The sequence below is a fragment of the Solea solea genome, chromosome 20 (genome assembly GCF_958295425.1).
Source record: "Solea solea chromosome 20, fSolSol10.1, whole genome shotgun sequence".
Lineage (NCBI taxonomy): Eukaryota > Metazoa > Chordata > Actinopteri > Pleuronectiformes > Soleidae > Solea > Solea solea.
This window is the reverse complement of record NC_081153.1, coordinates 10,270,891-10,297,888: the sequence shown is the minus strand read 5'-3', so window position 1 is coordinate 10,297,888 and position 26,998 is coordinate 10,270,891. Positions and strand designations below refer to the sequence as shown.

General features: G+C 41.0%; 4 protein-coding genes across 4 annotated transcripts; 3 read left to right on the top strand and 1 right to left on the bottom strand.

The window, feature by feature from the left end:
* The first annotated feature begins 218 nt into the window (after positions 1 to 218).
* Positions 219 to 6,052, top strand: gjb9b (gap junction protein beta 9b). Its single transcript, XM_058619154.1, has 3 exons — positions 219 to 309; positions 3,644 to 4,129; positions 4,608 to 6,052. Exons 2-3 carry the CDS (start codon positions 3,740 to 3,742, stop codon positions 5,013 to 5,015), a joined length of 798 nt encoding a protein of 265 aa, XP_058475137.1. The 5' UTR covers positions 219 to 309; positions 3,644 to 3,739; the 3' UTR covers positions 5,016 to 6,052.
* A 679-nt stretch (positions 6,053 to 6,731) lies between these two features.
* On the top strand, positions 6,732 to 12,473 carry pef1 (penta-EF-hand domain containing 1). Its single transcript, XM_058619139.1, has 5 exons — positions 6,732 to 6,858; positions 8,157 to 8,433; positions 9,975 to 10,130; positions 10,619 to 10,762; positions 11,365 to 12,473. Exons 1-5 carry the CDS (start codon positions 6,838 to 6,840, stop codon positions 11,592 to 11,594), a joined length of 828 nt encoding a protein of 275 aa, XP_058475122.1. The 5' UTR covers positions 6,732 to 6,837; the 3' UTR covers positions 11,595 to 12,473.
* A 2,082-nt stretch (positions 12,474 to 14,555) lies between these two features.
* On the top strand, positions 14,556 to 16,839 carry smim12 (small integral membrane protein 12). The gene is made up of 2 exons (XM_058618477.1): positions 14,556 to 14,644; positions 15,741 to 16,839. The coding sequence occupies exon 2, from the start codon at positions 15,760 to 15,762 to the stop codon at positions 16,036 to 16,038; it is 279 nt and encodes a 92-aa protein (XP_058474460.1). The 5' UTR covers positions 14,556 to 14,644; positions 15,741 to 15,759; the 3' UTR covers positions 16,039 to 16,839.
* A 4,977-nt stretch (positions 16,840 to 21,816) lies between these two features.
* On the bottom strand, positions 21,817 to 26,276 carry gja4 (gap junction protein alpha 4). Its single transcript, XM_058618513.1, has 2 exons — positions 26,131 to 26,276; positions 21,817 to 24,066 (listed from the first exon to the last, which is right to left on the bottom strand). Exon 2 carries the CDS (start codon positions 24,055 to 24,057, stop codon positions 22,915 to 22,917), a length of 1,143 nt encoding a protein of 380 aa, XP_058474496.1. The 5' UTR covers positions 24,058 to 24,066; positions 26,131 to 26,276; the 3' UTR covers positions 21,817 to 22,914.
* Between the last annotated feature and the right edge of the window lie 722 nt (positions 26,277 to 26,998).

The window sequence follows — 26,998 nt, the reverse complement described above, 5'->3', positions numbered from 1 at the left end:
CTTCTACGTGCTTTGACTGCCATCATCACTTCACTTTCCATTCCCACATTTGTGTCGTATTTTCTTTTTCTTTCCTTTCTTGTCACTTCTGTGTCCCTTAAAAAAAATAAACCCCCAAGGCCTGTTTGCTCTTTCAGAATGAGTCCACGTAGGTGAGGCTCCACCCACCCTCCCGTTCCTCAGCTCTTCCAATTGGTCCACACCTTAGAGCCACCCGCCCTAAAAAATAATGCAGGTGAGACGGAGCTGCTGAGCATCGACACAAGGCCCCCTGGGACACAGCTCACCTGCCTGGCCTCTTTGCTATAGGTAAGATACTTTCTTTCTGTGATATGTTTGAATTAATTTATAAGGATTATTAGAGTGATTACAAAACGAACATAGAGTTTTTGTTTAATTCCAGATGAGCATGAGAGGAAAAAACACAGAAATGAGTGACACTGGAGAGGCAATGACACAGTCCATTATCTTCCTATTTTCACGACACAACCAGGGAAGATTTTTTAGCACTGTAACACAATCCACTGGAATGAGATTTGTTATGACAGATAACTTGAAGCGATGAGGATTAAAAAAAACAAAAAAAACAAACACACATGGATTGCTGGTGCTTTTGTGTGCTTTTCTGGCTTAAGTGTTAATAAATCGAGGGAAATCGGGCTAAATACGTACGAATTCAAGAATGACAGGAGAAGAATGAAAAACAGAGTTGGGAAGAAGGAGAGAGGCGCTAACCCCACCTTTGGTAATGAGATGCACTGACTCATGCAGACAATGAAGTGCTGGTGGATAGAAGTATTTGCAACTGGTTAAACCTGCAGAGCGAGTCACTGACGAGAAAATATCACCTATCTCGCAGAAGAGGCGGTTCTGTACTCTATACACACAGAGCTTCAGAGGTTTAAAGATGGTGGATCAAGGGCATAACATCAGTGTAGTGCAGTGGAGAAGTGATTAACACCAGTGCTTTGAAGCAAGAAGGTTCTCACTATACGACCAAGACCTTACTACTATGTTCTCTTCAACTGTGTGTGGCTTTTCTCTGGATACTTGTCGCCCCACAGTCCAAAACTATTGTTTACTGAAGCCACGTCGACCGCGTGGCAACCAGTCGTCACGCCCATTACAATGTCAACTCACGTTCAAGCCTCCACAATCACCACAGTTTGTCCGGTGCCATGTTGAGGTTCCCAGTCGGAAGTTCAGAGGCATCACCTTAAACCAGGTTCCTATTTGATCATGTCATCTGTCAATCCCACTGGTGTCCACTCATATGTGCCATACTTTATCATGCATTTTTCTGCAAATGGGACCAAAATTCACAAAAACTGATCGATTGAAGATCTGAATTATGTAAGTGTCTCGCCCTCTTGTTGCTAATCTATATATTCTTACTTTCGAATGGGCTCCAGCGAGGAAACTGGAACACGACGTCCATTTTTATATATGGTCTCCCTGCATCACACGTCAGCTGTTTGCGTTGTGTTGCTGTTGGTGTAGGCTCTAGGGGGATGCACTCGAGCTGTATCTGCATCACAATGAGTAGTTAAGAATCAAACACACTACGTAACCCGTGGATTCTCCGTCGAGCACCGCGGTGCATCAATACATCTCATCTGTCACCACAGAAAAAGAAAGAATAAACACTCTGTGGGGAGACAGACAAGGCTGTCTGCTGTTGGCGGGGATGGCAAAATTGCAATCTGGAGCAAATGTGGCAACAAATTGTGTTCCACCTTTGCCACTTTCCCGCGACATGATATACTGTTGTCTCCGAGGGTTTCTTCTGCTCCCTTCTGAATATCACCTCAGTGTTTGTGTATGGATGCATGTGGATATGTTTCCAAAGAAAACTCACAGTAATTACACCGTGCATATGTTCTCCTGTAAGACGATGTGTGTTTGCATCTATTTGTGAATTTATCGTTGGTGCCATTTTTGAAAAATAACATGCCTGGGGATTAAAGCTATTACTCTTTAGAGCCCTTTTTTCGTGCAGAAAAAAGATACAAAAAAAAAACTGCGGGAACATCCTTGACACATTTAAAGATGAATATCGCTGGCTGTATCAGACACTTAGATAAAGTGGAGGTAAAGATTGAGAGTGTCTTTCATTTGCCTTTGCTGGGACTGTGAAGACATCCATTGAGTCAAGTCATTTGTGCTGTGTAATGCAATAGTTGGAGATATCCAATCCAATCCAACTTTATTTATAAAGCACTTTAAAAACAACAACAGCTGAAACAAAGGGTAAACAAGTGATTTGACAGCTCAGTGATGCCCAAACACTGAGGGATAGTGTTTCTGAATGGCAGACGCAAGATGGAACAGTGGCTCTGTTACCCAACCAATTCTCTGTCAGGCCGTGAGCATTTATTAAAATTGGATGTAAATGTTGATGAGAACTCCTTGAGAAATCTTAACCCTTACACAGCAGTGTCCACCTTTAAAGTCGAGTTAAATCCACCTGATAATATTTTTGAACTCAATTCCCCTTCACCGATGATACAGCCCACTGTCCTTAAAGAGCCCTTTGAAGTCTGCAACAGGCCATTTTGGGATTACAGTGACGTGACGCTGTTCAAATTGCTGACTGATAGAGCTGAGAGCATTGGTTTGTCCTTTCCTGCAGAGGGAGGCTCCGAAAGATGACTCACTCAATGATGTGTAATGAGTCATTTCTGAAAAGGTATAGCTCTGTGTAGAACAGAAACCAGCGATGTCTGGGAATGTTTGTGTGAGTGGTGTCTGGTTTCCTCTCGGGGGGCGGGGGGAATGCTATTTTAATATTGTCTTATTATTTCAGTTACTTAGCGTAGAGGAATAACACAAGAGAAAAGAGGCAGCACAGGCCTTTTGTAATAATACTAATATAGTCTTAAGGATGTTCTGCATGTACGATACCATAGAGTTAATTAAAAAAAACATTATTTTGATAATCACAGAATTGTAATTGCTGTTTGTGTTAACCTTTGAAGGTGTAGTCCATCTTATCTGCACCATAATATTCAGTTGTATGATGTCTACTCAAGCGTAGATGGACACTAAACTGATGGTGTTACAAAGTGCAGTCTGTGCAAAGGGCTTGTGGAAGTCTCAGCATCAGGGATTTATGTCTTTTACCCATTTTAGGCATTCAAAGACACAATATTTCAGCAGCTTCATTGATTTGTCTTTCTCGAGTTCCCTAAAACCACGAAGGTGCAGTAAAAAAAACAGCTGCAGGGATATTTACTTTACACCCTGGTGCACTTCTTGCTTCAAAAAATAAATTTAGTTTTTCTCTTTTTCTCTTTTTTTGAAGATGTAAATCTGGATGCTTGACATTTAGATATAACACGTCTGTTTGATTTCGATCCGTTGTCAAGCGAGTTCACATTATGCTGATTAAGCCGATCAGCTGCATATGTCTCTCTGTATTTCTCAGTATAGCAACGTTCTATATCTCATGTCGCTTGGCGTTACACAAGAGGTGATTTGTTTTATATTCAGTCAGGTCTGATTGTATTAGTTGACAGAGCAGATGAAGGACACAGCCTACAAATAAAGACCAAGCAGAGGCAGAATAACAAAAAGTTATGCATGGTGCAGCGTGAAGTGATTCTCTTGTCTAATCAACTTTATCACTTATTGCTTCTGCAAGGTCAGCTGATCAAGAAGCTCACCAATTCCACACTGCTGAAGAGCTCCATCTCCCTCGGCCTCCTCCGTTCGCTCCTCAGCCTCTAACACAGCAGCCATGAACTGGTCTGCACTGGAGGCCCTCATCAGCGGGGTCAACAAATACTCCACCGTCTTTGGCCGCGTCTGGCTCTCCATGGTCTTCGTCTTCAGGGTGATGGTGTTCGTAGTGGCGGCCCAGCGGGTGTGGGGCGATGAGAGCAAGGACTTTGTCTGCAACACGGCCCAGCCGGGCTGCAACAACGTGTGCTACGACCACATCTTCCCCATCTCCCACATCCGCCTGTGGGCCCTTCAGCTCATCTTCGTCACCTGTCCGTCGCTGATGGTAGTCGGGCACGTCAAGTATCGGGAGAAAAAGGACCAGCAGTACACTGTCTCCCACAAGGGAGCCCATCTCTATGCCAACCCTGGGAAGAAACGAGGGGGACTGTGGTGGACCTACTTGGTAAGGAAGAAGAGTGACCTCATTTTATTTCTCTCCACAGAGAGAGAGAGAGAGAGAGTAAAACCACAATCAGCAGCTCACTGGTTTTGATCAAACTGAACGTAGTTCTGTCAGAAAGGTCAAAAACAATATCTTAAGGCTTATGAGAGGCTATGCACAGCCACAGAGGACATATTATAGTGATATATTATTTTTTTTGACTGTTGCTTTTTGTACTTTTTGGCCCAAACGGCAATAGCTTCCATCTGTATGAGTTATATTCTCTAATGCTTTTTTAGTTTCTCTTGTTATTATTAATCTAAAATTAGATCAAAAATTCATTTTACCTCCAGTTGTCATCAAACCATTCCAGTGAATCATAAAAAATCACTTGTATATTGTTTATTGGTGGGAGAAGCAGAAGGACTTTTATGTCGTTTATTTTAAACTTGCTGAAAAATGTGTCTCCCGTTTTAACATCTCGTGTATCTTTATGCAGGTGAGTCTGATTTTCAAGGCAGGCTTTGACGCTGGCTTCCTCTACATCCTCTATTACGTCTACGATGGTTATGACATGCCCCGCCTGTCCAAGTGCTCCCTGGAGCCTTGCCCCAACGTTGTAGACTGTTTCATATCTCGGCCCACCGAGAAGAAGATCTTCACCATCTTCATGGTGGTCTCCTCTGCACTCTGCATCGTCATGTGCATCTGCGAGATGATTTATCTCATCTGCAAACGGGTCCAGAAGCTCATCAAGAGGAAGGCCGAGGCAGACAGGAGGATGTTCGCAGAGACTCATGAGATGGCGCCGCTGGCAGCGCCAAGGTCATCAATCAGGGTGGATCCTACAGTGTCTATCCAGAACCTCAGTAACACCAAGGCTGAGGAGAAACCCGAGAAAAAATAGCATAAGCCACGATGTGGCAGTGGCTGTTTTGAAAACTGAGCGAGGTAATCAGGGTTCCAGAACACGTGGAGAACTGCTGAGATATCCATCAATTCGGGGATTTCTGAAACATCGGATGCATTCAAATTGACTCTTTCATGGAGAAAGTTAAAGGTTTAGAGAATTTCTTGTGTGTGTGGGTGTGTAACAGTATGTGATGCAGTTACACAGTGTTTATACATGTATACATACACATACACACCTACCCCAAATGAACATAACAGGAAAAAGTACACAGAGCAGCTCCTTAAAACATCCTAAATCCCTTGAAAGGCTGTTGCACGTGATGAAAAATAGATCTTTATTATAAGTTATTACTCTGACCCTCGTTAGCATTTTGAATACACCCACTATAAAGTAAAACCGAATCACTTAATGAATGTATGATACATTTATACACTTATACATACATGTTTTATACACATAAATTAAATTTTATTGTTTTTTTCTTTCCTTTTGTAAGAGAAGTAAGAGTCTATATAATATATTCTATTTTACACTGTGTTTATTTTTGTGCTGTATAAAGATATTTTACCGTAGAAAAGAAATCTCACTGTGTGTTTCTTTATGAAGAACTTTTTCACAGTTATTGTACATGAAATGATGTATAGCTGTATCAGTTAATGACTTTAATGTTCTACATAGCACTGCATTTTCCATAGAGTAGAAAAGAAAAGTCCCATGCTTTTAAAAAATAATAAGGTAGCGTGTGCCACCGTTTCCATGGACCCTTCTGACATGGACAGCAAAAAAAAACCTCACATAATAAACTCTACACTCTCTATCTTAAAAATATGTTTGCCACTATGTCTTGCCATTGCACAGCCTTTTACATCTAAAAAACTCCATAAAATCCAATCCAATCCAAATGTATATCTATAGCACACTTAAGAACAATCCAGTTGACCAAAGTGCTGTACATCACATAAATACATAAAAGTGACAGGATATGAAACAATGTAAACTAAAAGCAATATACAAAAACAATAAAAATGTAACATAAATCCAATGTTTTTTTAAGTTTGTGTGTCTTAAATAAACCTGAGAAAAAGATATTTGAATACTGATGGAGGCAGTGGCAACTCTTATGTGCAATGATGTAAAATGTAAAGTTTTTCTCTGTGGACTCACACAAGGCTGATTAATGGTGAGAAAAACATCTTCTTAGGAGATTATAGACCTCTGCATGCGTATATTGTATTGTGTGATCTGTGTTTTCTTCTGTTCTTGTTGGCAGTCGTCATCTTTTACTGCTTTATCCTCCACATGAGGGTCGTAGCGGGTGCTGGTGCCAATCCCAGCTGACATAGGGGCAAAAGGCAGGGTACACCCTGGACAGGTGCCACCTATAGTCAATTTAGAATGTTCAATCTGCATGTTTTTGGGCTGTGGGAGGAAACCGGTGAACCCAGAGCAGAGATAATGTGGATAATGCATCAAACCCCCTTATACAATCATATTTCAAGAAATGTGAACTGTCCCTTTAAACTATAGAATAGATTGGATTCAACAGATACAAATAAAGCCAGTGTTTGGGCGTATAGCAGGGCTTAACAGTGAGTGAGTAACTCTGTAAGTATTGGGGACATTAGCGTCATGGAGAATGTGATTGTTACTCGTCTGTGCTGTCGTCATCATTGTTCCTGTCCGCTGTCCAATCAAAGGCGAGACACACGGGTGACGTCTTGACAGACCCGGAAATGCACCAATTGTCAGCCAGAGCCGGACGCTGCCGTGTCCTCCCTCAAAGCTGCCTTGTTGGAGGAAGTGAAGTCAGTCTAACATGAGTTTCCACTACGGACAGGTACAGAAATACTGCTTTTTGCCCGAATATGTGTTTAAAGTATTGTAGCGCGGTGATGTTGTTGTTTATTTTTGGTGTTTTTCGCGACTTGGTTCGACGTTTAGGCTTCAGAAGCACGAGTGACGTTAGCCATTCATTTGTTTACTGTGGCTAACAGGGTGTTGGTGTGTACACTGTTTTCCAGTCGTTATAGATGTTTATGTCAAGTATCGTGTTTTGCAATGAGTTGGGAAACGTCAACCACGTAATTTGGGTTCAGTGAGGACTACAACAACACGTCCACGTCAAGATGTTTCACCACAACTTGACATAATAAGTTCGCCTCTGTTGTCAGTGCTGAACTTCTGTCATCACAGTGAAATTACAGTAACAGAACAGAAGTCAGGCCTTCCGTTTTTATCCTAATTACGTTAAATAGTTGTATACACCTGGAAGCAACACGTAAGTGTACGTGTTGCAGCTAATCAACTTGTTTTTCTAGATTTGCAGCTGTCGTAATTATTATTATCACTTTGAATTCATTTATCAGACCACAAATATATATATGTATATATATATGTATATTTATATATATATATATACATGTATACATATATACATATATATGTATATGTATATGTGTGCATTTTAGAGGCTCTAACTAAAGTGAAATGGTTAATAAATTATCAAAATAGTTATACTAATGGTTTTAGTCCTTTTTACAATTATTTATTTATGTATTCCTTTCATGAAAGTGCACAATAATACAATATGAAATTGATACATCAATTGATAATAGATATTTCAATTCCACACTTTCCCTGTTTGGAAAGGAACAGTTAAATGAATGCAGTTCAGAATCAGCAATATTGGGTTTGGTTTTATGCAACGAAAGGTGTAACAACAAATGCATGACCTTTTGAAATGCTAAAATAGTACCAAAACATATAATGGAAATCATCTCATGATGGAAAAAACTTTCCTGGAAACTCCTGACTTATAGCTTTAAAGCTGCAGTGTGTAACCTTTGGTGTTTTTTTTTGTTGTTGTTGATGTTGTTGATTCTGCCTCAGTTGGGTCTTCTTCAACAAAAATGATGTAACATCATACGTATGCTGTGTTCATTAAACCCTCGGTCAAGAAATGCTATCAGACCTGACTGAGGGAGTGTTTGTGTGTACAGCTGAAACAATTACTCAATTAATCGATTACCAAATTAATACATTATTGTACTGAAAAAGACAGATAGATTCCTGTCAGGCCTACTTCATAGCATTGTGTGAACTCATATGACAACTGTTGTCTCTCACTCATTGTAGGGCTATCCAGGAGGGGGCAACCCACAACCAAATGCTCCATATGGAGGTGGACGTGGTCCTTATGGTGCTCCCCCCTCAGCTCCGTATGGAGGTGCCACAGGTCAACCAGGAGGTTCCTATGGTGGTTATGGAGCCCCAGCTCACGGAGCGCAGTATGGACACGTACCAGGGGGTGCCCCCAGTGGACATTATGGAGGTTATGGTGGTCAGCCTCATGGTGGACAGCCTCATGGCGGACAGCCTCATGGCGGACATTATGGACACCATGCTCCTGCAGGTAACTATACAGTAGTTGAGAGTTGAGACTAGCTATGTAAGCATGTTCAGCTCCCTCCCCTTTGTGTTGGTTGAACAGGCTGAGTCTGGACGTGAGTAGGCTGCAAATAGGCTCCCATGCCCCTTCGTCATTGCCTCTTTCTTATTTTCATCCTCCCTCACTTTTTGGTGAGATGATGGATAGAAAATGACTTGCGTTCCCAGACAGTCATGTAGAGACAGGGTTCAGTTTGTGCCCCTCAGCAGGATTACACAGCTGGAGTGATGACTCCAGTAATACTGAGTGAGGGCTAAACAGAGTAAGAGACAGATGGGGAAAGAGTGTGTGTATGTGTGATTACACTGTTTCCTGTAGCAGCTAAGTGGGAGTCAGCATCTGATAGCAGACACAGCTATCACTCTCCACAGGGACGGAATCCATCAGGGTCTGGCCTGAAGTGTCACCTGTCCTTCGTTCCCCATTCATTTCTCTGACAACCAGCCCTCTCTTCAGTCTACCCCAAGCCTTGCACCATATTTCCTAACACCTTGTTTCCTTTAAACCTTTAAACCTGCATGTTTATACTATGTATTATACTAGTATTGGGAGGTCACATCAGTGTGTAAGATATATTGTATTGACTGAGCAATCAGCTGAATATAAAAGTGTTTTCATCACCACAGAATGAGCCCTTTATATTTACATTAGCTTCTTATCTGCAGACAAATTAACACCTTTTGAGTTTGAGGTTGGGGTGAGAGATATTCAGCAGCAACTTGCAACTTCATCAATAGATTTCATCAAATCCTACCATTATCATTATGTTTTTTTGATACTGGACTATGGTGTTGCCAAGTTAACAGAATGTCAAACTCCAATGTTTTAATGCACCACGACGATGTCAACTGGAAACTACTGTTAGAAGATTTGTTATTCCCTAGTTTAATTACATCTATTGAAGGACAATGCTATAGCTATTATATGCTGTATGCTATGCTGCCTGTTACTCATTTCCAGCAAGTAAATGAAGCCCATTTCTTTTGCTTACATATTTAAAATGTACTTCGTTTTAGGAATTATATTTTGCATGTCAGTCAGAGTGAGCATATTCTAAATTACTTTCATTGTCAGAATACCCTGCTGTTTTCCAAAGCAGGGTTTTCTAAAAAATTAAAGGCAGAAGACTGACTCATACACAGATGTATTATTATTATTATTTTTTTTTTTTTTATGATCAAGTCACAGTTTCGACGTCAGGCGTGTGTTTTTTTTTATCTTCTTGTAAATAAATGTTTTTGCATTGATATGTGGCAGATGCTTCATTTATTTGCCATACAATCATTACTTCTCAACTCCCAAAAGCTTCTGTGAAATAATAAGTGGTGAAAAGAAAACAAAAGGGTGGAACACAGCATATAGAATCAATACAACTATTTGGCTCAGGCAGATTGAAGAATGAGAAGATGGAAAAAGTGATTGAATCAAGTAAGCTTAATATGAGCGATATATTCACTGTTAGTCTCATGTTTTCACCATCCTGTTGTGTTCTTATTTTTCTGTAGGTAACGTTCCTCCTGGAGTTAACCCAGAGGCATATCAGTGGTTCCACACTGTTGACACGGACCGCAGTGGCTTCATCAACCTCAAGGAGCTGAAGCAGGCACTTGTCAACTCCAACTGGTCTGCTTTTAACGATGAGACCTGCCTCATGATGATCAGTAAGTAAAACGGGGACTGCAAATTGAAATGTTCAGCAAAGTGTGTCCGGTAGATCTGAGTTGTAATCACAGTGTTTCTTGAGGCAGAATGACAGAGTGTACAACTGTGGTCACAGCAAACAGGTTGGGATGGTTATTTAGGAAAACAAATAAACAAGTAAAGGAATGAAGGATGCATTTAGATGTGGATAGTCTCCAAAATTTCCCAAGCTGAAATCACTTATGTTGCTGAAAAGAGAGATGCTGCCAAGAGTCAGCATAAAAATGACTGAGTCATGATGGTTGTGCCAGTGTCCCCACATTCCAGTTGCATTAACAAGGCAGTGACTAACATGCACCATTACTGACATGAGAACTATGTGACTTCTTTGTGTGACTTTAGATTAAAACAAGAAGAAAAATCATGATGATGCACATTTTTTTTTGTGAAGAAAAGTGTCCGAATCATGTCTGCTTGAACATTCTTTGCTTTTTTTTGGTTCTGTTAGATATGTTTGACAAGACCCGGTCAGGTCGAATTGACCTGTTTGGCTTCTCAGCACTGTGGGAGTTCATGCAGCGGTGGAGAGCGCTCTTTCAGCAATATGACAGAGACCGTTCTGGGACCATCAATGGCACAGAGCTACACCAAGGTATGACAGTGGTGCTACAGTTTAGCCATGTTTCCATGAAGCGGGGCAATTTAGTTCAACTCACCTTGGCATGGTATCATCTATGCTGACATTTGTTAAAAAAATGGAAACACAGAATGCCATTACATTCCCAATTTTGCTCAAAAGTAACAGTTTTTGTCAAACACAGTGGTGTGGAATATGGATCGGATAGTTTGGTACCCATCGGAACTTTTGACAGTCGAAATGCAAATAATTGCTTCACTTAAAATAATACACTGAATGTTGTTTTGCTGCCGTCAAACCCCAGGTTTAGTGCTATATGATTCCCAAGCACATGGCAGGCAAATGGAATGATTGTCTTTTTATCTTTTTTATATGTTTTATTTTTCCTTTTTCTTGTATTTGTGTCTGTTTTTTAATCATTTGGACCTAGAGACTGACAATGAACTGAAGTGAAACTGAATAGAACTGTACTAAAATGAACCATACTGTACTGTTGATGGAAACAAGGCTGTTGTGTGGGAAATGTGTCTATGACTGTGAAAACAAAAAACACAGACGCTTAGGACTGTCTGCAGAAATAATTCATGTTCAGTGTTTCTTACTCTTCTTTCCTCCAGCTCTGGCTCAGATGGGCTATAACCTCAGTCCCCAGTTTTCTGAGACGTTGGTGCAGCGCTTCACCATGCGAGGTGGGCGACCGGGCATCCAGCTGGACCGCTTCATCCAGGTGTGCACACAGCTCCAGAGCATGACGCAGGTCTTCAGGGAGAGGGACACGGGCATGACTGGCAATATCCGCCTCAACTATGAGGACTTCCTCTCTGGTGCCGTCACCAGGCTAATGTGAGCATCCTGTGACTGACAGTCCCACTGCACTGTGGATACACGGCATCATTCCATGTTCTCTTTTCAGTATTCTCACAGAAGTGCCCGCACATGCTGGTTTGTATGCAGTACAACAGCCAGTGTGCATGATTCCATACCTTGTTGCTGTAAATAGATAAAGCTCATGAAGCTCGAATAAAATGACTAGGACAGTTCCTGCATATCTTAAACTCAGCCAGGGATTAACGGTATACTTTTAGATCCTTCCATTCATCCCACCATGCATTCCTAGGTAACAGTGAGTTAACAAGTCTCATTTTTTTTTATAAGATTTAAGTTATGAATAGTGGAATTGAGATCAGAAAGGGCACTTTATTAGTATGTGTTTGATCACCTCAATGTTAACCCAGCAACCCTACTAACCGTATTTCTGTCAGGAGTGAATCCATGTGTCAATTAACAAAAGGAGGTTACACACTTTTGAACGAATAAGAAGAAATGACATGAAATGAAATATGTCTCTGCTCCTACTATAGAGAGTACATGCTTTTGTCTGACAATGACCTTTGTATGACAATGACTTTTGCTGAATGTCAAATTCATATCCTGTGAATTTGCTCACATGCAGCTTTAACATGCCAGTCTGTGCCATTAAAAACAAGTTTTCGGAAATATTTACGGAAGGTTCGGAGGATAAAACATATTCATAAACGGAATTTAAAAAAATAGGGTTTTCCATCATGTTGTATATTGTTGTTATGTTTGCCATCTTCATTTCAGTGATTGTGGGGCCAGTACTTTCAAACGAATGATACACTCCAGTGATTTGTAACATTATGAAATTGCTGAATTTGCCAAAATGCTCCTTGATGCCAAAAACAAATAAATGATTCCCATCACATTTTAATGTAATCATATTTTGCTTGTTGACAAACAATGGGCCCGTTCTCAGCAGCCATTTTGACAGGTCACAGTGGAAAAATCACAGGTGTAAATAATCATATTACTGATGGCTACATTCTATTTGGCTTCCTCAGTTTTTCGGGGTGCATGCTGGTTCATTGTCACAGTGTCCTGACTTAACTGAACCCAACATGTCAAAATGGCTGCTGTGCTGCGTTTACCATGGGAAATACCAGTACCACTTTACTGTCAATATGACAGACATGGCATTTGATGTTGCTTGGAGGTTGCCTTACTATTACTTCAAAAGTTGAGGAAAAATAACTTCAGAACTGTTATTTCAGTTCTGTCATGGCTAGCTCAACTACAAGCCCGACTTGTGACTCGTGACCTGAGAAATAGGTTACTCTTTTCTCTCTCTTTGTGGGGCAGATTGGCTGCACAGAAGAGCAAATGGGCCTCTGTCTTCCCTGTCTACATCTGGCATTCCTTCCTAACCATCTGTTACTCTGCTTGATCACAGTCTGTGTCTGAGTCCTCCTGCTTCTCCTCATCTCATTCCAAATCACAGGCAATCTATCAAATCCTCTTGTGCGTCCTCTTTGGTCATATCGCACATCCATCTCCTCCTAACTCCCCTCCTTCCATCTTAATCCGAAGCTAAACTTAGCTTTCCCAGCTCCTTAAGAACACTTTGAGTCATATTTCCCCTACCACCCACCCACCCACCCTGTACCTTCATCACATCACCTGAACATAGATGTGATGAAGAGTCTGGGCCAATTTCAAAAGACTTGAGTTTGGGGACTTCCAGGGTCAGCCAAAAGTGAACCATGCCTTAAGCTGTCAGCCCACAGAGAGCCAAGCAGCAGCCTTTTTCTGGCTTACAGTATATAATTCAGCAGTGACTAAACCCAAGCTCTGACTGTCATTTCCTGTGTAATGAAGAATTCTTCCACCACTGACCATGCCTGACATCTGTAATTAACTTGCAGAGGCTTCAGTTAGAGAGGATGTGACAATCCACTCAGTCAGCCTCAGTCTGTTATTTGGATTGATAAGAAGGTTGTACTTTTACATGAACAGCTTGTCTAGCGCGACTCTCAATCTCATGTACTAATAAACAGCGACAGATGAAATAATCCTGCCTCTGCTAAGGTTGGTAGGAAAGCAGAACTGGCACCAGTGATGATGTTTTCCCCCCCAGGGATGAGCACATTTCACTTTATCTGATAGGGTTGATCAAATGCCAGTGCGTGACGCGTAATCACCCACACATAATTCTGTTAATCACAAGCATTTCAGCACTAATTTCATATAAAAAACGTTTGGAAATGACACTTATTTTCACTCTCGGCCCCTGCACAAAAGACCAATGAGTCTGAACTGGTCATTGCTGTATGCTGGGCTACATCCAGTGGTTGTAGATTGGCCTTGTGGAAAGATCCAGCATCATCAATCACACAGAGCGTTACAAAGAACACTTACACTACAGTCGAACATTTTCTCCCCCTTGTAGTCAATCTTCTGTCATCACCTGCTGTGTGACTGAAATGAACACAGTTCTCTCTGCCTCTTTTCCAAAAACTGTAATTTTAGAGTAAACCAAGTCCTCAAAGGGGCCGTCTTTAAATGCCAAACTCTGCTTTTAAACTAAAAAAGAAAAGAGAGAATGTCATCCTGACAGTTGAGGGCTTTGTCATCCATAAAGCATAGCTCATGCCTTGTCAACACGTTACACAATTCTGTCAGTCTTTCAGGAGAATGCCTGGATGGGAGGATTTTGTTCTCCAATACTATTTAATGTTTGAACATAACACAGAAAAATATTATATTTTTATGACTCACAGTCACTGCTTTAGGGGAGGACAAACACCGCTGTGTTTTATTTTAAAAGGGAGCTTCCTAAGATGTTAAGGTTTTCTGGCACCATCAACTGTCAGCACCAGCAATGATAGTAGCATGTATTGTTTATTCACTTTGGTGAGACAGAAAGTGGACTTGTAGTACAGCTTTTCAATCAGCAGGCGGCGCTGAAACACTGAGGGAAACGTTGCTGAAAACCTTCTTGGTTACAGCACACGACTCAACAACCAATGAAAAAAAAGGCAGGAAGACCGGAAGTTGCGTATCTTCCACTGCCGCAGCTGGAAAATCAACGTGCTAAAGGTGAGTGAAGACAAATGATACGAATTCAGGTTAATGTTCATTTAAACACACGGAGTCATACACACACACTCAGACTCTTGTTTTTAAGTAAAAGCAGCAGATACTCCTCGGCTCTTAACACTAACATTTGCCATTAATATAGCTTAAGTTAGCCTGCCGGTTACTAGCAATGTGATTGAATGACTTTGTAACTCCGAGATATTTAATATTTTTCAATAGTCCTATAATACTTGTGTTAAGCAAGAACCTTCTGTTTCATGAATAACGCGTGAAATGCGTTGAAGCCTTGCACCAAGTAGTTTCCTCGTGAGGTGAACGTTTGGACCTGCCCCACGCCAAACCCCGTAAGGAACTTGACGATTTAGTTTTTCCTGCCCGTGTACAAAGTAATCGATGCGTTCTCTAACACGAATGAATACTTTTGCGAATCTTGAATTGCCGTTATTCAATTCGGCATGCATGTTACGTCTGAACAACGGGAAGTTTTCGAAGTTACAGCTTTTTGAAGCTGTAACTTTTGTACGTGATAAACACGAGACCGTTCCACGACAACGTAATACTCAATGTTGGTATAACGTGAAGGAATGCGAACATGAGTCGATGCTTTTATCCATTTACGTTTGGGAAAGTGTCTCAATTTTCTTTGTGCATTTAGACTTTATTTCTCCGTTTCGCCATTTGTTTATTTTCTATGCCAGCGCTGTGTGAAGGACAGTGCAAGGACAGACGGTTCACTGAGAATGAACAGTGGGGCAACACGTTTCCAATTATTTCCTCAACCCCTTGTGGTGTAATGCCTGTATACGGTGTGATTTGGTTTTGTTTTTTTTAATGGCATGTTCTTTTATTAGGCTGATAAGACAAACTGAATTCAATTACATTCATGTTTGCTGTAGCAAAAACAATTTGGTGTTACTGTCAGAAAAAGCACAAGGGGGAGCCATTACAGAAGAAATCATCACATTTTTAATCTGAACTAGTTAGGTAACCTGTCTGTAATTTGGTTAATTTTTTTTAATCATTATTATAGTACTGTAATGATTTATTGTGCTAAAATTAATCAAAATTTTTTATTCTGTTTTCCTCAATGATGCAGTTGGGACTGCTGCGCAGTCATGTGGCCTATAGTGTGGACCGCAATGCGGACCTATGCTCCTTATGTCACCTTTCCTGTTGCCTTTGTAGTCGGAGCCGTGGGCTACCACCTGGAGTGGTTCATCAGAGGGACCCCAAAACATCGGGGGGAAGAGGAGAAGAGCGTCTTAGAGCTCAGGGAAGAAAGGAAGCTTCAGGAACAAGTCGGTATGGACAGCACAAAGGTGCTTAGCCTCAAAGAGAAACTTGAATTTACACCTAAAGCAGCTCTGGACAGGAACCGACCTGAAAAGAGCTAACCTTTGCTGGGGTAAAGACTCGCGTTTGCCCTTTTCTCAGCAGTAGGATGTTGCACTGGGAGAAAAATGGGTGAGGCACAGGGCAAAAACACAATGTCCCAATCCAACTCAGCCATGTTTTTCCACACTGGTGGCCATCAAACATCTTCAGCTGGACTCTGTTATGTCAGACACTTTCGAGAACAATGGGGGATGTAGTAAGACGGCAAGTATACCATGTACATGTTATATGGGAATCTCTGGCCTTTCGTTTGATGTCGCACATGCCCGTACGTGCACTGATCGATAATTAAAGCAAGTTACTGTAAATAAAACACCTTAAACCATATAAGTTTTGGGTGTTCTGGCTTTAAACTGTGTACAAGTTGTAACTCTGTTATCCATTTGTTGTCCAGCTTGAGGAAAAGAGGGACAATTGTCCACTTTATTCAGCCACTGCCATAATTTATTGTGACTTTGTTTCTTAATCACAGAAATGTCAGGTCTTACATACAAATGATTTTCATGTTGCAGGGCCGTCTCACACTGGTCTTTCTCCTTTAATCTTTTCTTTCTATTGGAGACTGAACATCTGATTGTGAACATAAAAGTGGAGGACGAACGATGGGGCTTTGTTGTAACCTTTTGATTGTATATGTGACTTAACAATCCAGCAGTGTGGGAGGTCTCTCAGGAAGTTTAAGCTGCTTAGTCCATTTATACAATACTTTCATTTTAGCAGTCAGGATTGTGCAACCCAACGTTTTAAATTGTGTGTGTAATTGATGGAGGCGAAAATAAATTTGTTAACTTTTCCTTAAATTGTGTGTCTGGTTGACCATTTAGTTGATGTCAGGTATTGTCCTAGTTTTAATTTTTTTTGTCATTTGAGTTTCAAGAGCATTGTTCAGGTCTGAATATGAATCTAATCCTCCTTGATAACATATAACAATGCTGTCAAGGACATGAAGTGATATCAAATGCAAAGGAAGGAAATAGTGACTCCGCTCATTCAATTCTGTGAAGGAAATTACCTTTGAGGGAACACTGCAGACAAAGCAACGATGAATGGACAAATTACCCACCTATTGACCTTTTCAAGTTTGACCTGTGGCACACGTATGACTGAGGTAACACAAAGTCGTAAAGTATAATAAAAAGAAAGTACAATTAATAAATTAGATAAAAATGTTTTTCAGATGTGAAACACTTGAGCTGACTTGACTGTGACTATCTTTTTTCTTTTCTTTTTTAAAATCTGGTGTAAAGTCCCTAATGGTTAAGATTAAATGGCAAACCCTGAGGTGTTTTTTAAATTTTATTTATTTTCCAAAAAAAGTGCACGTTGTCCTGCTTCTGAACCACTATTGCTTGAAGATATTAGATGAGAAATGGCTAAAAATTAACCATCATAATTTGTTGCTTGAACTGTAATCAAACCCAAGGGCATTTCTGGAGTTTTATGTATGGAGTTTGCATGTACTCCCCCTGTGTGCGTGGATTTACTGCAGGTTCTCCAGCTTCCTCCCATAGTCAGAAAACATGCAATATGGGGATATGGTAAATTGGACGCTCTGAATTGACCATAGGTGTGAGAGTGAATTGTTGTTTGTCGCTACCCTGTGATGGACTAGCAAACTGTATGCCCTATGTCAGCTGAGGTTGGCATATCTCCCCCCATGACCTTTCTGTGGAGAATAAAGTTGTAGAAGATGGATGTACGTATATATGTATATATAATCTATATATGTTAAGATTATTATTACGATTAAGCCAAAGCCATTCAAAGATAAGCCAAATATGTTTTTCTAGCACTGTTTTCTTAGCAACTAAACCTGCTTTATTATAAAAAATATTACTTGCAGTGTAACTGCATTCACTCCAATAATAATGACCTTCAAGTTTCCTTCATGTCTGTCCTGGTAATAGTGTTAGTCTTTGATTAGTAAATCTATATTTGTAGAATGGCTCACTGGGTACAGTGTTTGACATGAATCAAGCCACCAAAGTGTCATACCCACAGCAACTTAGCTGAATGAAAACATTCCCCTTGAACACATCAGTAGAACAACATGTGGCTAATGTTTTGTTTCTCCTTTTAAGGGCAGCTGTCTCTCTTGTCTCGCAATCTCTTCAGTGACGTCACAGGTATTTATGCTGGTCTATCATAGATCTTTTACCTGTGGAAAAACTGTATATCGTTGTGATTAAAACAATTTCATATTGCTTGGATATGTGGATAAGTACTTTTATTCCACATGAAGTACCCTGCATTCTAGATTATGTCAGTGTTGATGGTTAGGTTATTGGTGTTGTAAACAACACTGAATCAGAAAACATGAACACTATCGCTTTTAGCAAGGCCATATTTTGTTGTGTTAATAATGAAACAGAAAGGGCCAGAGCTCTTCTAATAAACGATAACTTTTCCAGGATGCCAGTATCTGTTCTGCTATGTTTCCTTGCCTGCCAGTGAAATGGGGAAACATTATGAGATCCAGATTTACATTGGCACCAGACGGGTAAATGCTGCTGGGCTATCAGCGATCATCAGCTGGCTCTCAAACTTTGCTATCAGTGGAATGACACGCTCCACTCCAGTGACCCCTGTCGAGCATGTGAAGAGTGGTGATTACTTCAATCTGGTGGAAGTTTCCATTTGAAACTAGTGAGGAAGAGGAGGTGGGGGTGAGGTGTGTGTGTGTGTGTGTGTGTGAAAGGTGTATGTGTGTCTTCTGGGAACAATCATAGGACAGATCAGGAGCCTTAACAATGGCCCGGACTCCTCGAACTGGACAGTACTGTGGGAACCAAACTCTGAGGATCATGGGAAAAGAGTAGGGAGTTGGGAGGACTTCCATTGTTTTTGCTGGATGATGGGGATGATGGGTGTGGGGTGATGCTGGCTATTTTTTTTTTAAGGAGGTACATCGAATATCCTGAGTGGACAGGCCGGAGACGGCGTTTGCTCTGCTGCAGAAACAATAGAGCCGTCTGCATTTTTGGAAGGGCACCACTTCCCTTTATTAAACAGCACACTCAGTACACAGAATCCAGAACCTTATCAAACCTACACACAGACTCGACATAAGCATCAGAATAGGTCACGTTAGTAACTTTGAACATAGCAGAGTTGTTGTTGCCAGATGGGCTGGTCTATGTGTTTCATAACCTGCTGTTCTACAGAATTGTCATGTACAACCCTTTCTACAAATTCCAGTAACTCAAAAAACATTGTTACAACCAATGTATGCAAAGACCATGTCTGAAAGCACAGCATGTCAAACCCTGAAGTTGAAATTAACCTTGACACTAACCCATCTCCTTGCCGCCAATTAGGACCAAATCCCCAACCTGAGGTGACAGGACCTTCTCCTTCAAATCAATTCTCTGTGATTCAAAATTCATCTAAGATTTTATTTTAAATGACATGCTTGTCCATGGTTTTATTGTATTGTTTAAGCTTCATACCTAAAGTGTCTTTGAGTAACTTGGAAAACACCCCAAAACTAAAATATTCTTATTGACCTTTACTCCCCCCCACACACACACACTCTTATCACAGTTATCACACTCCACACAGGCCGAACTCTCTGCGATACTATAAATGGTACCCGCACACTTAAATGACTCCAACCGTTCAGCAGGCGCTTTTTGCCCACTTCCCCTCATCCTTTACTGGCCTTTGATGAGACAGCCATGACATTAGGGCTACAAAACACAAGGCAGCCTGGACAAAAAAACAAAACAATGCAACAATGCCCACTGCAGCCTCATTGTGAGGGTGAACAATCGCCAGCGACCAATCACTGGGGAGGAACAATGCTGTAGAAGGAAACAGATTTAGACTCACTTCCTGTCCATAGTTTAAATTTAGGAACTGCTCAAAGCGATTTATTTAGTTGTTTGAGTTACTCAAATCCCCAAATTTAAGTACCGGCTGCTTGGTCGTGACATTGTTATGGATGCAGTGAAAGTTGTGTGTCAGTATTGCGTGTGTTTATTGGGAGAAACAAAGGGAGTTGACACATTTCACACACACACACACACACACACACAAGCTATAGCATAAACATATCTTTGCTCTGCAAGATGCCTTATTTCCTATTTCATCCTAAATAAAGAGATGTTAATGACAATATTATCTTGTGCATGAAAGCCTGAGTTTTGTGCAGTTGACATCTCGAGTGTATGGAGTTGTGATTGCAGCTGCTACTAGAAAGTACTTATTTTGATCAAGATACATATTATTACTTCCATGTCTTTACAGAATTTAAGTTGCATTGCCAGCTGGTATTTCTTTCCCTTCTTTGTGATTCTTTGCCATATCGTGTTGGGGGGTGCCCTGTGTGTGCCATCGGCATACCAACAGAGTGAGGATATGCATCAGCACTGACGACAATGTGAGGAAACAAGGTCAGAATGGCATCAGATTCCAGAAATGACCCGTGGCACATATTGGGATTCGTCTTATTAGCACAGCTTGATTTTAATACGCATTTCCTCTATCTGCCTTTTTTTTTTTAAATGTCTTCCCAAAGCATTGTTATTCGATTGTCCAAAATGTGAACTAATGAATGTAATAACATTTGATTCATCTTCTATTGTCCCGATGAAGACATATTTAGCTAAATACCACACTTATATTATGTTTGCACTTGCTGGGAAAGGACTCCGGAGGAAAGATTACTGTTGGTGCAGGCACTCACTGTTGTTTTCATTCTGAAGGTTTATATTTGTTTCCCTTGAAGCACCGGGAGGTGAGAGTTTACTCTGTGCAGAGAATAGAACAGTGCTCAGGGCCTCTCCTGCTCCATCAGCTTTGAGGAAGATGGATGCAAAAGGCACTGCTGGCTTTGGTTGGCAGCAGAGGGCTGATATGGGGTCATCATGTGCAATCTGTTCTGTCACCCCATGGCTTTTTATTTATTTATTTATTTATTTTATTTTTTAGGAAAACACATGCACTACAAGTCGCATGGACACATACACGCAAGCCCACAAGCATCAAGCTCCCACCCACTTGGCCTGAGTTTACAAGATGGGAGTGCCAGCCAAGTTCTCGTGAACAGGCATTGAACTGGGCAGCTTCAGCCGACTCCTTTTGTGATTGTTCTCTCAACACTATATCTGCCAATTTATCCTAGACACGGGCAGAGGCTACCTGCAGTAAAAACACATTCCACTTCTGAGATAGTCTTCCAATTGTTAAATCATAAAGCATTTAGATAAAAAAAAGGTGCTACAAAGGAAGAAAACATCGCATTCTTTAAAATGTCTATCTTTAAGCTGCCTTTTTTTACGGGAATCGTTCAAGATGTGTGTTTTATGAGAATCTGCCCCACTTACATTTCCCATAAACCCTCTTTCCTGCTGTAGATAACTGCTTATCGTCATGGAGACAGTTCAGTAAATTGCTGGGAATGAGTGCTGGATTTCATCTGTACAGAAGATATAGCATGGAGCGCACACAGAGCGGCTCCACCTTGTGTGAACTTTAAGGGGTCATATAATTGATGCCTTCCTTTAATTCCACCTGAGCTGTGGGTTTAAAGACAACCATCGTTTCCCTTCAGGAGGTAATGCATGTAATAACCTGTAAAGCTCACCCACTTCTCCACATCTTGACCTTTCAATTATTCCCAAAGCACTTGAGTGATTTATTGCTTCCCTATTGTGACAGTATTTGGATAGTGGAAATATTTTCCCTATGGAAATCTCGTTCCAGTATTAAGAAAGAACCATAGAAATAAAACCATAGACCATAACCACAGTCTTCATCATATGGAGGCTTTTTTAATAAAATGCTGATTTTGGATTACAAAATTAGATCATTTGTAAATGACGTGATATTTATTTGACAAATGGACAGTGCCATCGTTGAAACATTATTTTATTCAAAATAATAAATATGAACAGTACTGTTGTTTCACAATATCTGAAATATTAAATATGGTTTTTACATAGTTCCACTCGTCGAACATTTTCTGTACCTCTTACAGTCCATTCATTGTGCATACACATATGCATTTTTCATGTCTCTCACTGTCAGCTCACAAAAAAGGCTTGCTTTTTTTATATGATGGATGCTTTCCTTCACTTCATTATTCAGCTCATGTGACGACGTATGCAGTGGTTCTCTCACTCCCTCTTTATTCATAAATAAAACACTATGTATACGGGAAATGATAAGTTGTGTACAGTCCCAGAATTCCCATGGTTGAGCTCTTCCTTCTCTTCTTCCTGTCCTTCCCAGTCCTTATCCCCATCTCCAGTGACCAAAACGCTCTGGGTGAAAGGGGTGAAAGTACATCACGTGTGTGTGCATGCATGCGTGCCTGCATCCACACAGCCATGATCCTCTTGGGAGGGGAGCGGGACCCAGAGTCCAGTACATTCCACAGCGTGAACAGAGCTATGGGGAGAAGAGGAGGCTTCAAACAGCACCATGGGTTACAGTGCAAATCTCGGAGGAATATGCTTGAATCTGGTTCTACTGAATTCCCCTTCATACACACACGCAGGGTTTCCACAGAACCCCCACTGCAGTGTTTTTCCACTGTCACATTAAGCCCTGAAAGTCATTAAGTGCAACATGAAGGCATCTTATGACTGTAATCTCTTACAGTGGAGTCTCATTTTCTTTGCCTTGAGGAGTGTTCTCAGAACGTTCCGTCTTGAATGGGTCCATTTATCTGCTAAATCTTTCTTTGAATGTCTACCTGCCTCTGAGGCATCGGGTTCACAGTGCAATAGTTGTTCATTTTCTCCCTTATTCAAACTCTTGCCCTGCACTCCTGGCACTCAAGTGTCATATGCAGGGTAGTATTTATAAGTACAATCAAAAGAAGAAAAGCTTTCATAGACGGGAAGAATACATCACCCCATCTGACTGCATCAGACATAATGCTTCTGCTTCGAGTGCCCCTTATGGCTCTTACTCTTTTTATCAAGGTGATGGGTTTGTTTTTTATAATGGATTCTTGGGGAATGTGATGTCCGCATTGCCCCCATGCAGTTCAGATAACTAGGAAGCAGGTCACTCCCAGTTTCCTCTGGTCCCCAGTTCACCTCTATTGGTAGATCCCTATAGCTCTCACTGGGGTTGGAGTAGCACGTAGCTTCACCCTGCAGTTGGTGGTTAACGTGCCCCCTGGCGTTGTAAGCCCGCGACCCCTCTGTCGGAATTTCGGGAGTCTTTTGCCCGGCTGGTACCTGCTCAGACTGAGGTAGGTAGACCTGCTCTGGGGTGCAGTATCGCTTCTCAAGATGGTGGGTAATGGCAAGCTGGAGGAGGTGGAGAAGCTCGATGAGGTTGAGGAGCAGGGATATGGCAGCGATCGCCTGAGTGTAGATGGTGAAGATTGTCTTCTCCGTGGGCCGAGAGACAAAACAGTCCACCGTGTAAGGACATGGGGACCTTGTGCACTCAAATTTTGCTGCCATAATGAAGCCACCATAAAGAATCCAAAGCCCAACAAGGAAGCCAGCTTCTAGGAGGACTTTTAGCAAGATGCTGAATGCATACGCACACAGCAGCCTGCCCTTTAGTTTAGGAGCCTGAGAGGGAACCTTGAAAGCTCTTCTATCTTTCCCCACATCCTCCTTTTTCTCCTTACCCTCTGCATTGTCTCTCGTCACATTCTTCTTGCCCCCCTCTATTACAATTGTTCCTCGCCGGCCTCCGACTTCCTCCTTCTTCTCCTCCTCCTCCTCCTTTGCCGTGTCATTCCTGGCCCTTATAGCCACATATCCGAAATAGAAGATGGTTGGCGTGGACACAAATATGACTTGGAGGACAAAATAGCGAAAGTGGGAAATGGGGAAGGCTTTGTCGTAGCAAACAGACGTGCAGCCCGGTTGTTTTGTGTTGCAGACAAAGTCGGCTTGCTCGTCGTCCCAGGCAGATTCTGCAGCGGCTCCCAGTACCAGCATGCGGAACAGGAAGAGGACGGTGAGCCAGATGCGGCCAATGCCTATTGAATATTCTTGGCCCTCCTCCAGCAGGTGCTCCAGGAAGGACCAGTCAGCTCTGGACATCCTCTGCTCCTATGAGGTACAGTCGGAGAATGTTAGTTTAGTTTAGTTTAGTGATAGTCGTGATTTTCGAGCTGACCAAACTAATGTACGTGACAAAATTGTCTCCTAGTCTCTTATCCACATGAGTCTTTCTATGTTTCTCGATATAGCAGTGTTTCAAGTGCTCCCTCGGTCAGGTCTGATAGTATTGCTTGACAGAACCAGTTTTCAGATGACTATGTGGCGTACAGTCAATGTTACATTGTTTCTGTGAATGAAGAGCAAACAGATGCGGAATAATAACAACAAAACTAAAAGTGATGCACTGCAGCTTTGAGAAGTGGTATAATGATAATCAGATACTGAACAAAACTTAAGACACTAAGGCAGTGTACTTTTAGAAAAAAGAACTAAATCACAACAACATGTATTCAGTCTTCAAAAGCGGTTCTGCAGCAGGCCGTGGCGGAACATTGACATTTATAACAGTGACATAAGAGTGTAGATCTGCACTGATAGAATCAGATTATTCACCCTGAGGGAGAATAAAAGTCAATCTAACCGTGTATCGAATGATCTCTTTAATCTCCTTTTCATCACAAGATTTTTCTTAATTTTGGAAAACACACATTCACTCACAAAAATTGTGAGGCATCTGTTTGTAAAACAAAATAATGTCAGGTCTGATTCCACTGAAACAGACACTGTTATACCCCGCTGGTCCAGCTACAGCTGTTATACAGGCCACCTTTGCATTTATATAACTCATTTATATCACTTAAAGTTATATATTTGACTTCCTTGACGTAATCTACAAGGATTTTCATCAACACACATCGAACGTAAAAGTGTTCCATTACTCCAAAAAACAACAAACGAGCTCCAGCTTATACAACATCATTATACTGTAATGGTGTATTTAAATTTAAGGAACATGTGCATGTAACTGTAGGCGCTATTAAGTTTCCATGACCTCACACGGTTGTTCGGGAGGGCTCCAACTTTCTCATCAGCAGACGTGTGAAACACAAGCTCCTCCCCAAACACGCACATTCAAACAAAGTCAAACAAAACCACATGGTGTTAAAAAAGGTACTTAATACGAGTGGAAACACTCCTATAAAACAGTTTCACTCTTTACAGCCAGGCTGGGTTAAAAGTGTCAAAGAGGATGCTTGAACATTTACAAGAATTGGTTTAAAATAAAATAAAAATGCATTAAAGCAAAGACAAACTCCAAAAAGTGAGTATTTTCATAAGACAGTTGTGTTGTAGTGATATATTGAGGTGAATTTGTTTGGAAATGGGTCAAGATAAAATGACAGTTGTCGGGAAGTATACACACACACACACACACACACACACACACACACATGCATCTGGATAAACATCCTGTGTGGGGGAGTTGTGACACTGCTTTGTGACATTTGACTGGTTATTTAGACTATATCTGTTTTTTTGTTATTTCTCCCCTCTCCGGGAGAAAAAAAACACACACAAACTTTCCCTAATTATGAAAATACTGACAGGATTAAGACAATAAATGTCAGTGAATTGAGGCCCCCAGAAGTCACAAAACGCAAGCGTTATTATAGAAAAACAAATCAGTAGCACAAAAATAACAATTACATAACACAATAAGTATAGGAATTTCCATGAACGCAATAAATCACTGGAAGTGTCACAACCACAGAGTTTGAACAGAATTAGTGAAGGGTCTACTACTTTTATAATGAGATCACTTTAATGTCATTATGAGTATTTACAGGTTTACTTCTTATACTTTCTTCTTATTATATTGATTTAATTGATTCATATGGGAACAAAAAGGGAAATAAATGGCTATGTTTTTTTAATCAAGGCTGATATAAAACTTTTTGAAATTTAAAGTCCCTACATTACAATGCACTTCATTGATAAATAAGGAAAACAACAATAAAGAAGTTTGATAGGATTTAAGAATTGTACAAAACACACTAGGGAATTAAAAGGACATATCAGATATGACTTTGTCCCTGTATTCATTTTACATTTACGAGTTTTTTGTCACTTGGACAACACTCATCTTCCATCATTATTGAACAGACGCCTCACCTTTCTCTCTCGTGAAGCTTGTGTTGTCTCCTCTCAGGTTCACTGGGATCAGCTCCCTCTTCTCCCCTTTTTCCTTTTCGTCCGAGTGTGTCTTCCTCTCAGTGGAAAGCCTCGACAGCGGTGCTCTCCGTGAACAGCCTCTTTGAAATGAATCGTTATAGTCGGAAAAAAAAAAGAAGAGGGGCGAACTTTCCCATGCCCGCTGTAGTGGCCCTCCCTCAGGAAACAGGGCCAGGAAATGGGATGGATGAAGTTAAAGTGTTTGCTGCCGACTTGATCTTCACTTTTGTTTAATGGCAAGTTCATTTTTTGCATTAATTGCGTGGGTTATTTAAAGGTTATTGGGCGAATAATCATGTTTAGTGAAGTGAGAAAAGAGAGGTGGTCTGAAATGTCACGTTTTGTGTTTTTTTTTTAATGACATTTAATAACTTTTAATCATAGTCTGGGCGCTGACTGGTTAAATAAATGAATTTCAGTCATGAATAGTCTGTATTTTCGTCGTCACTTATATTTGACGTCAGCACGTGAGCAGGTAATGACGACGCAACTGCGACACGTGTAATTCCCCGTGCTGCCACGCAGTGACGCCAGTCACCTTATTTCCAAAGAAGCTCATACTGTATATGGATTCATGAAGACTTCAAGAGAAGTTTGTACAGTCGATGTGTTTACTTCCATTAGTCACTCGACAACGATTTGTTCAAACTGGCAGCCTGTTGCCATGGCAACATCTTACATTCTAATAGGCCATGTGTCATGTCTTGATGCTAAATGAACAGCAAGTGCAAACATTTGGCTGAGTTTAAGGAATTATTTAATGGAGTAAACAAAACAATTGAGTTATTTTGCTGTTTTATTCACTTGT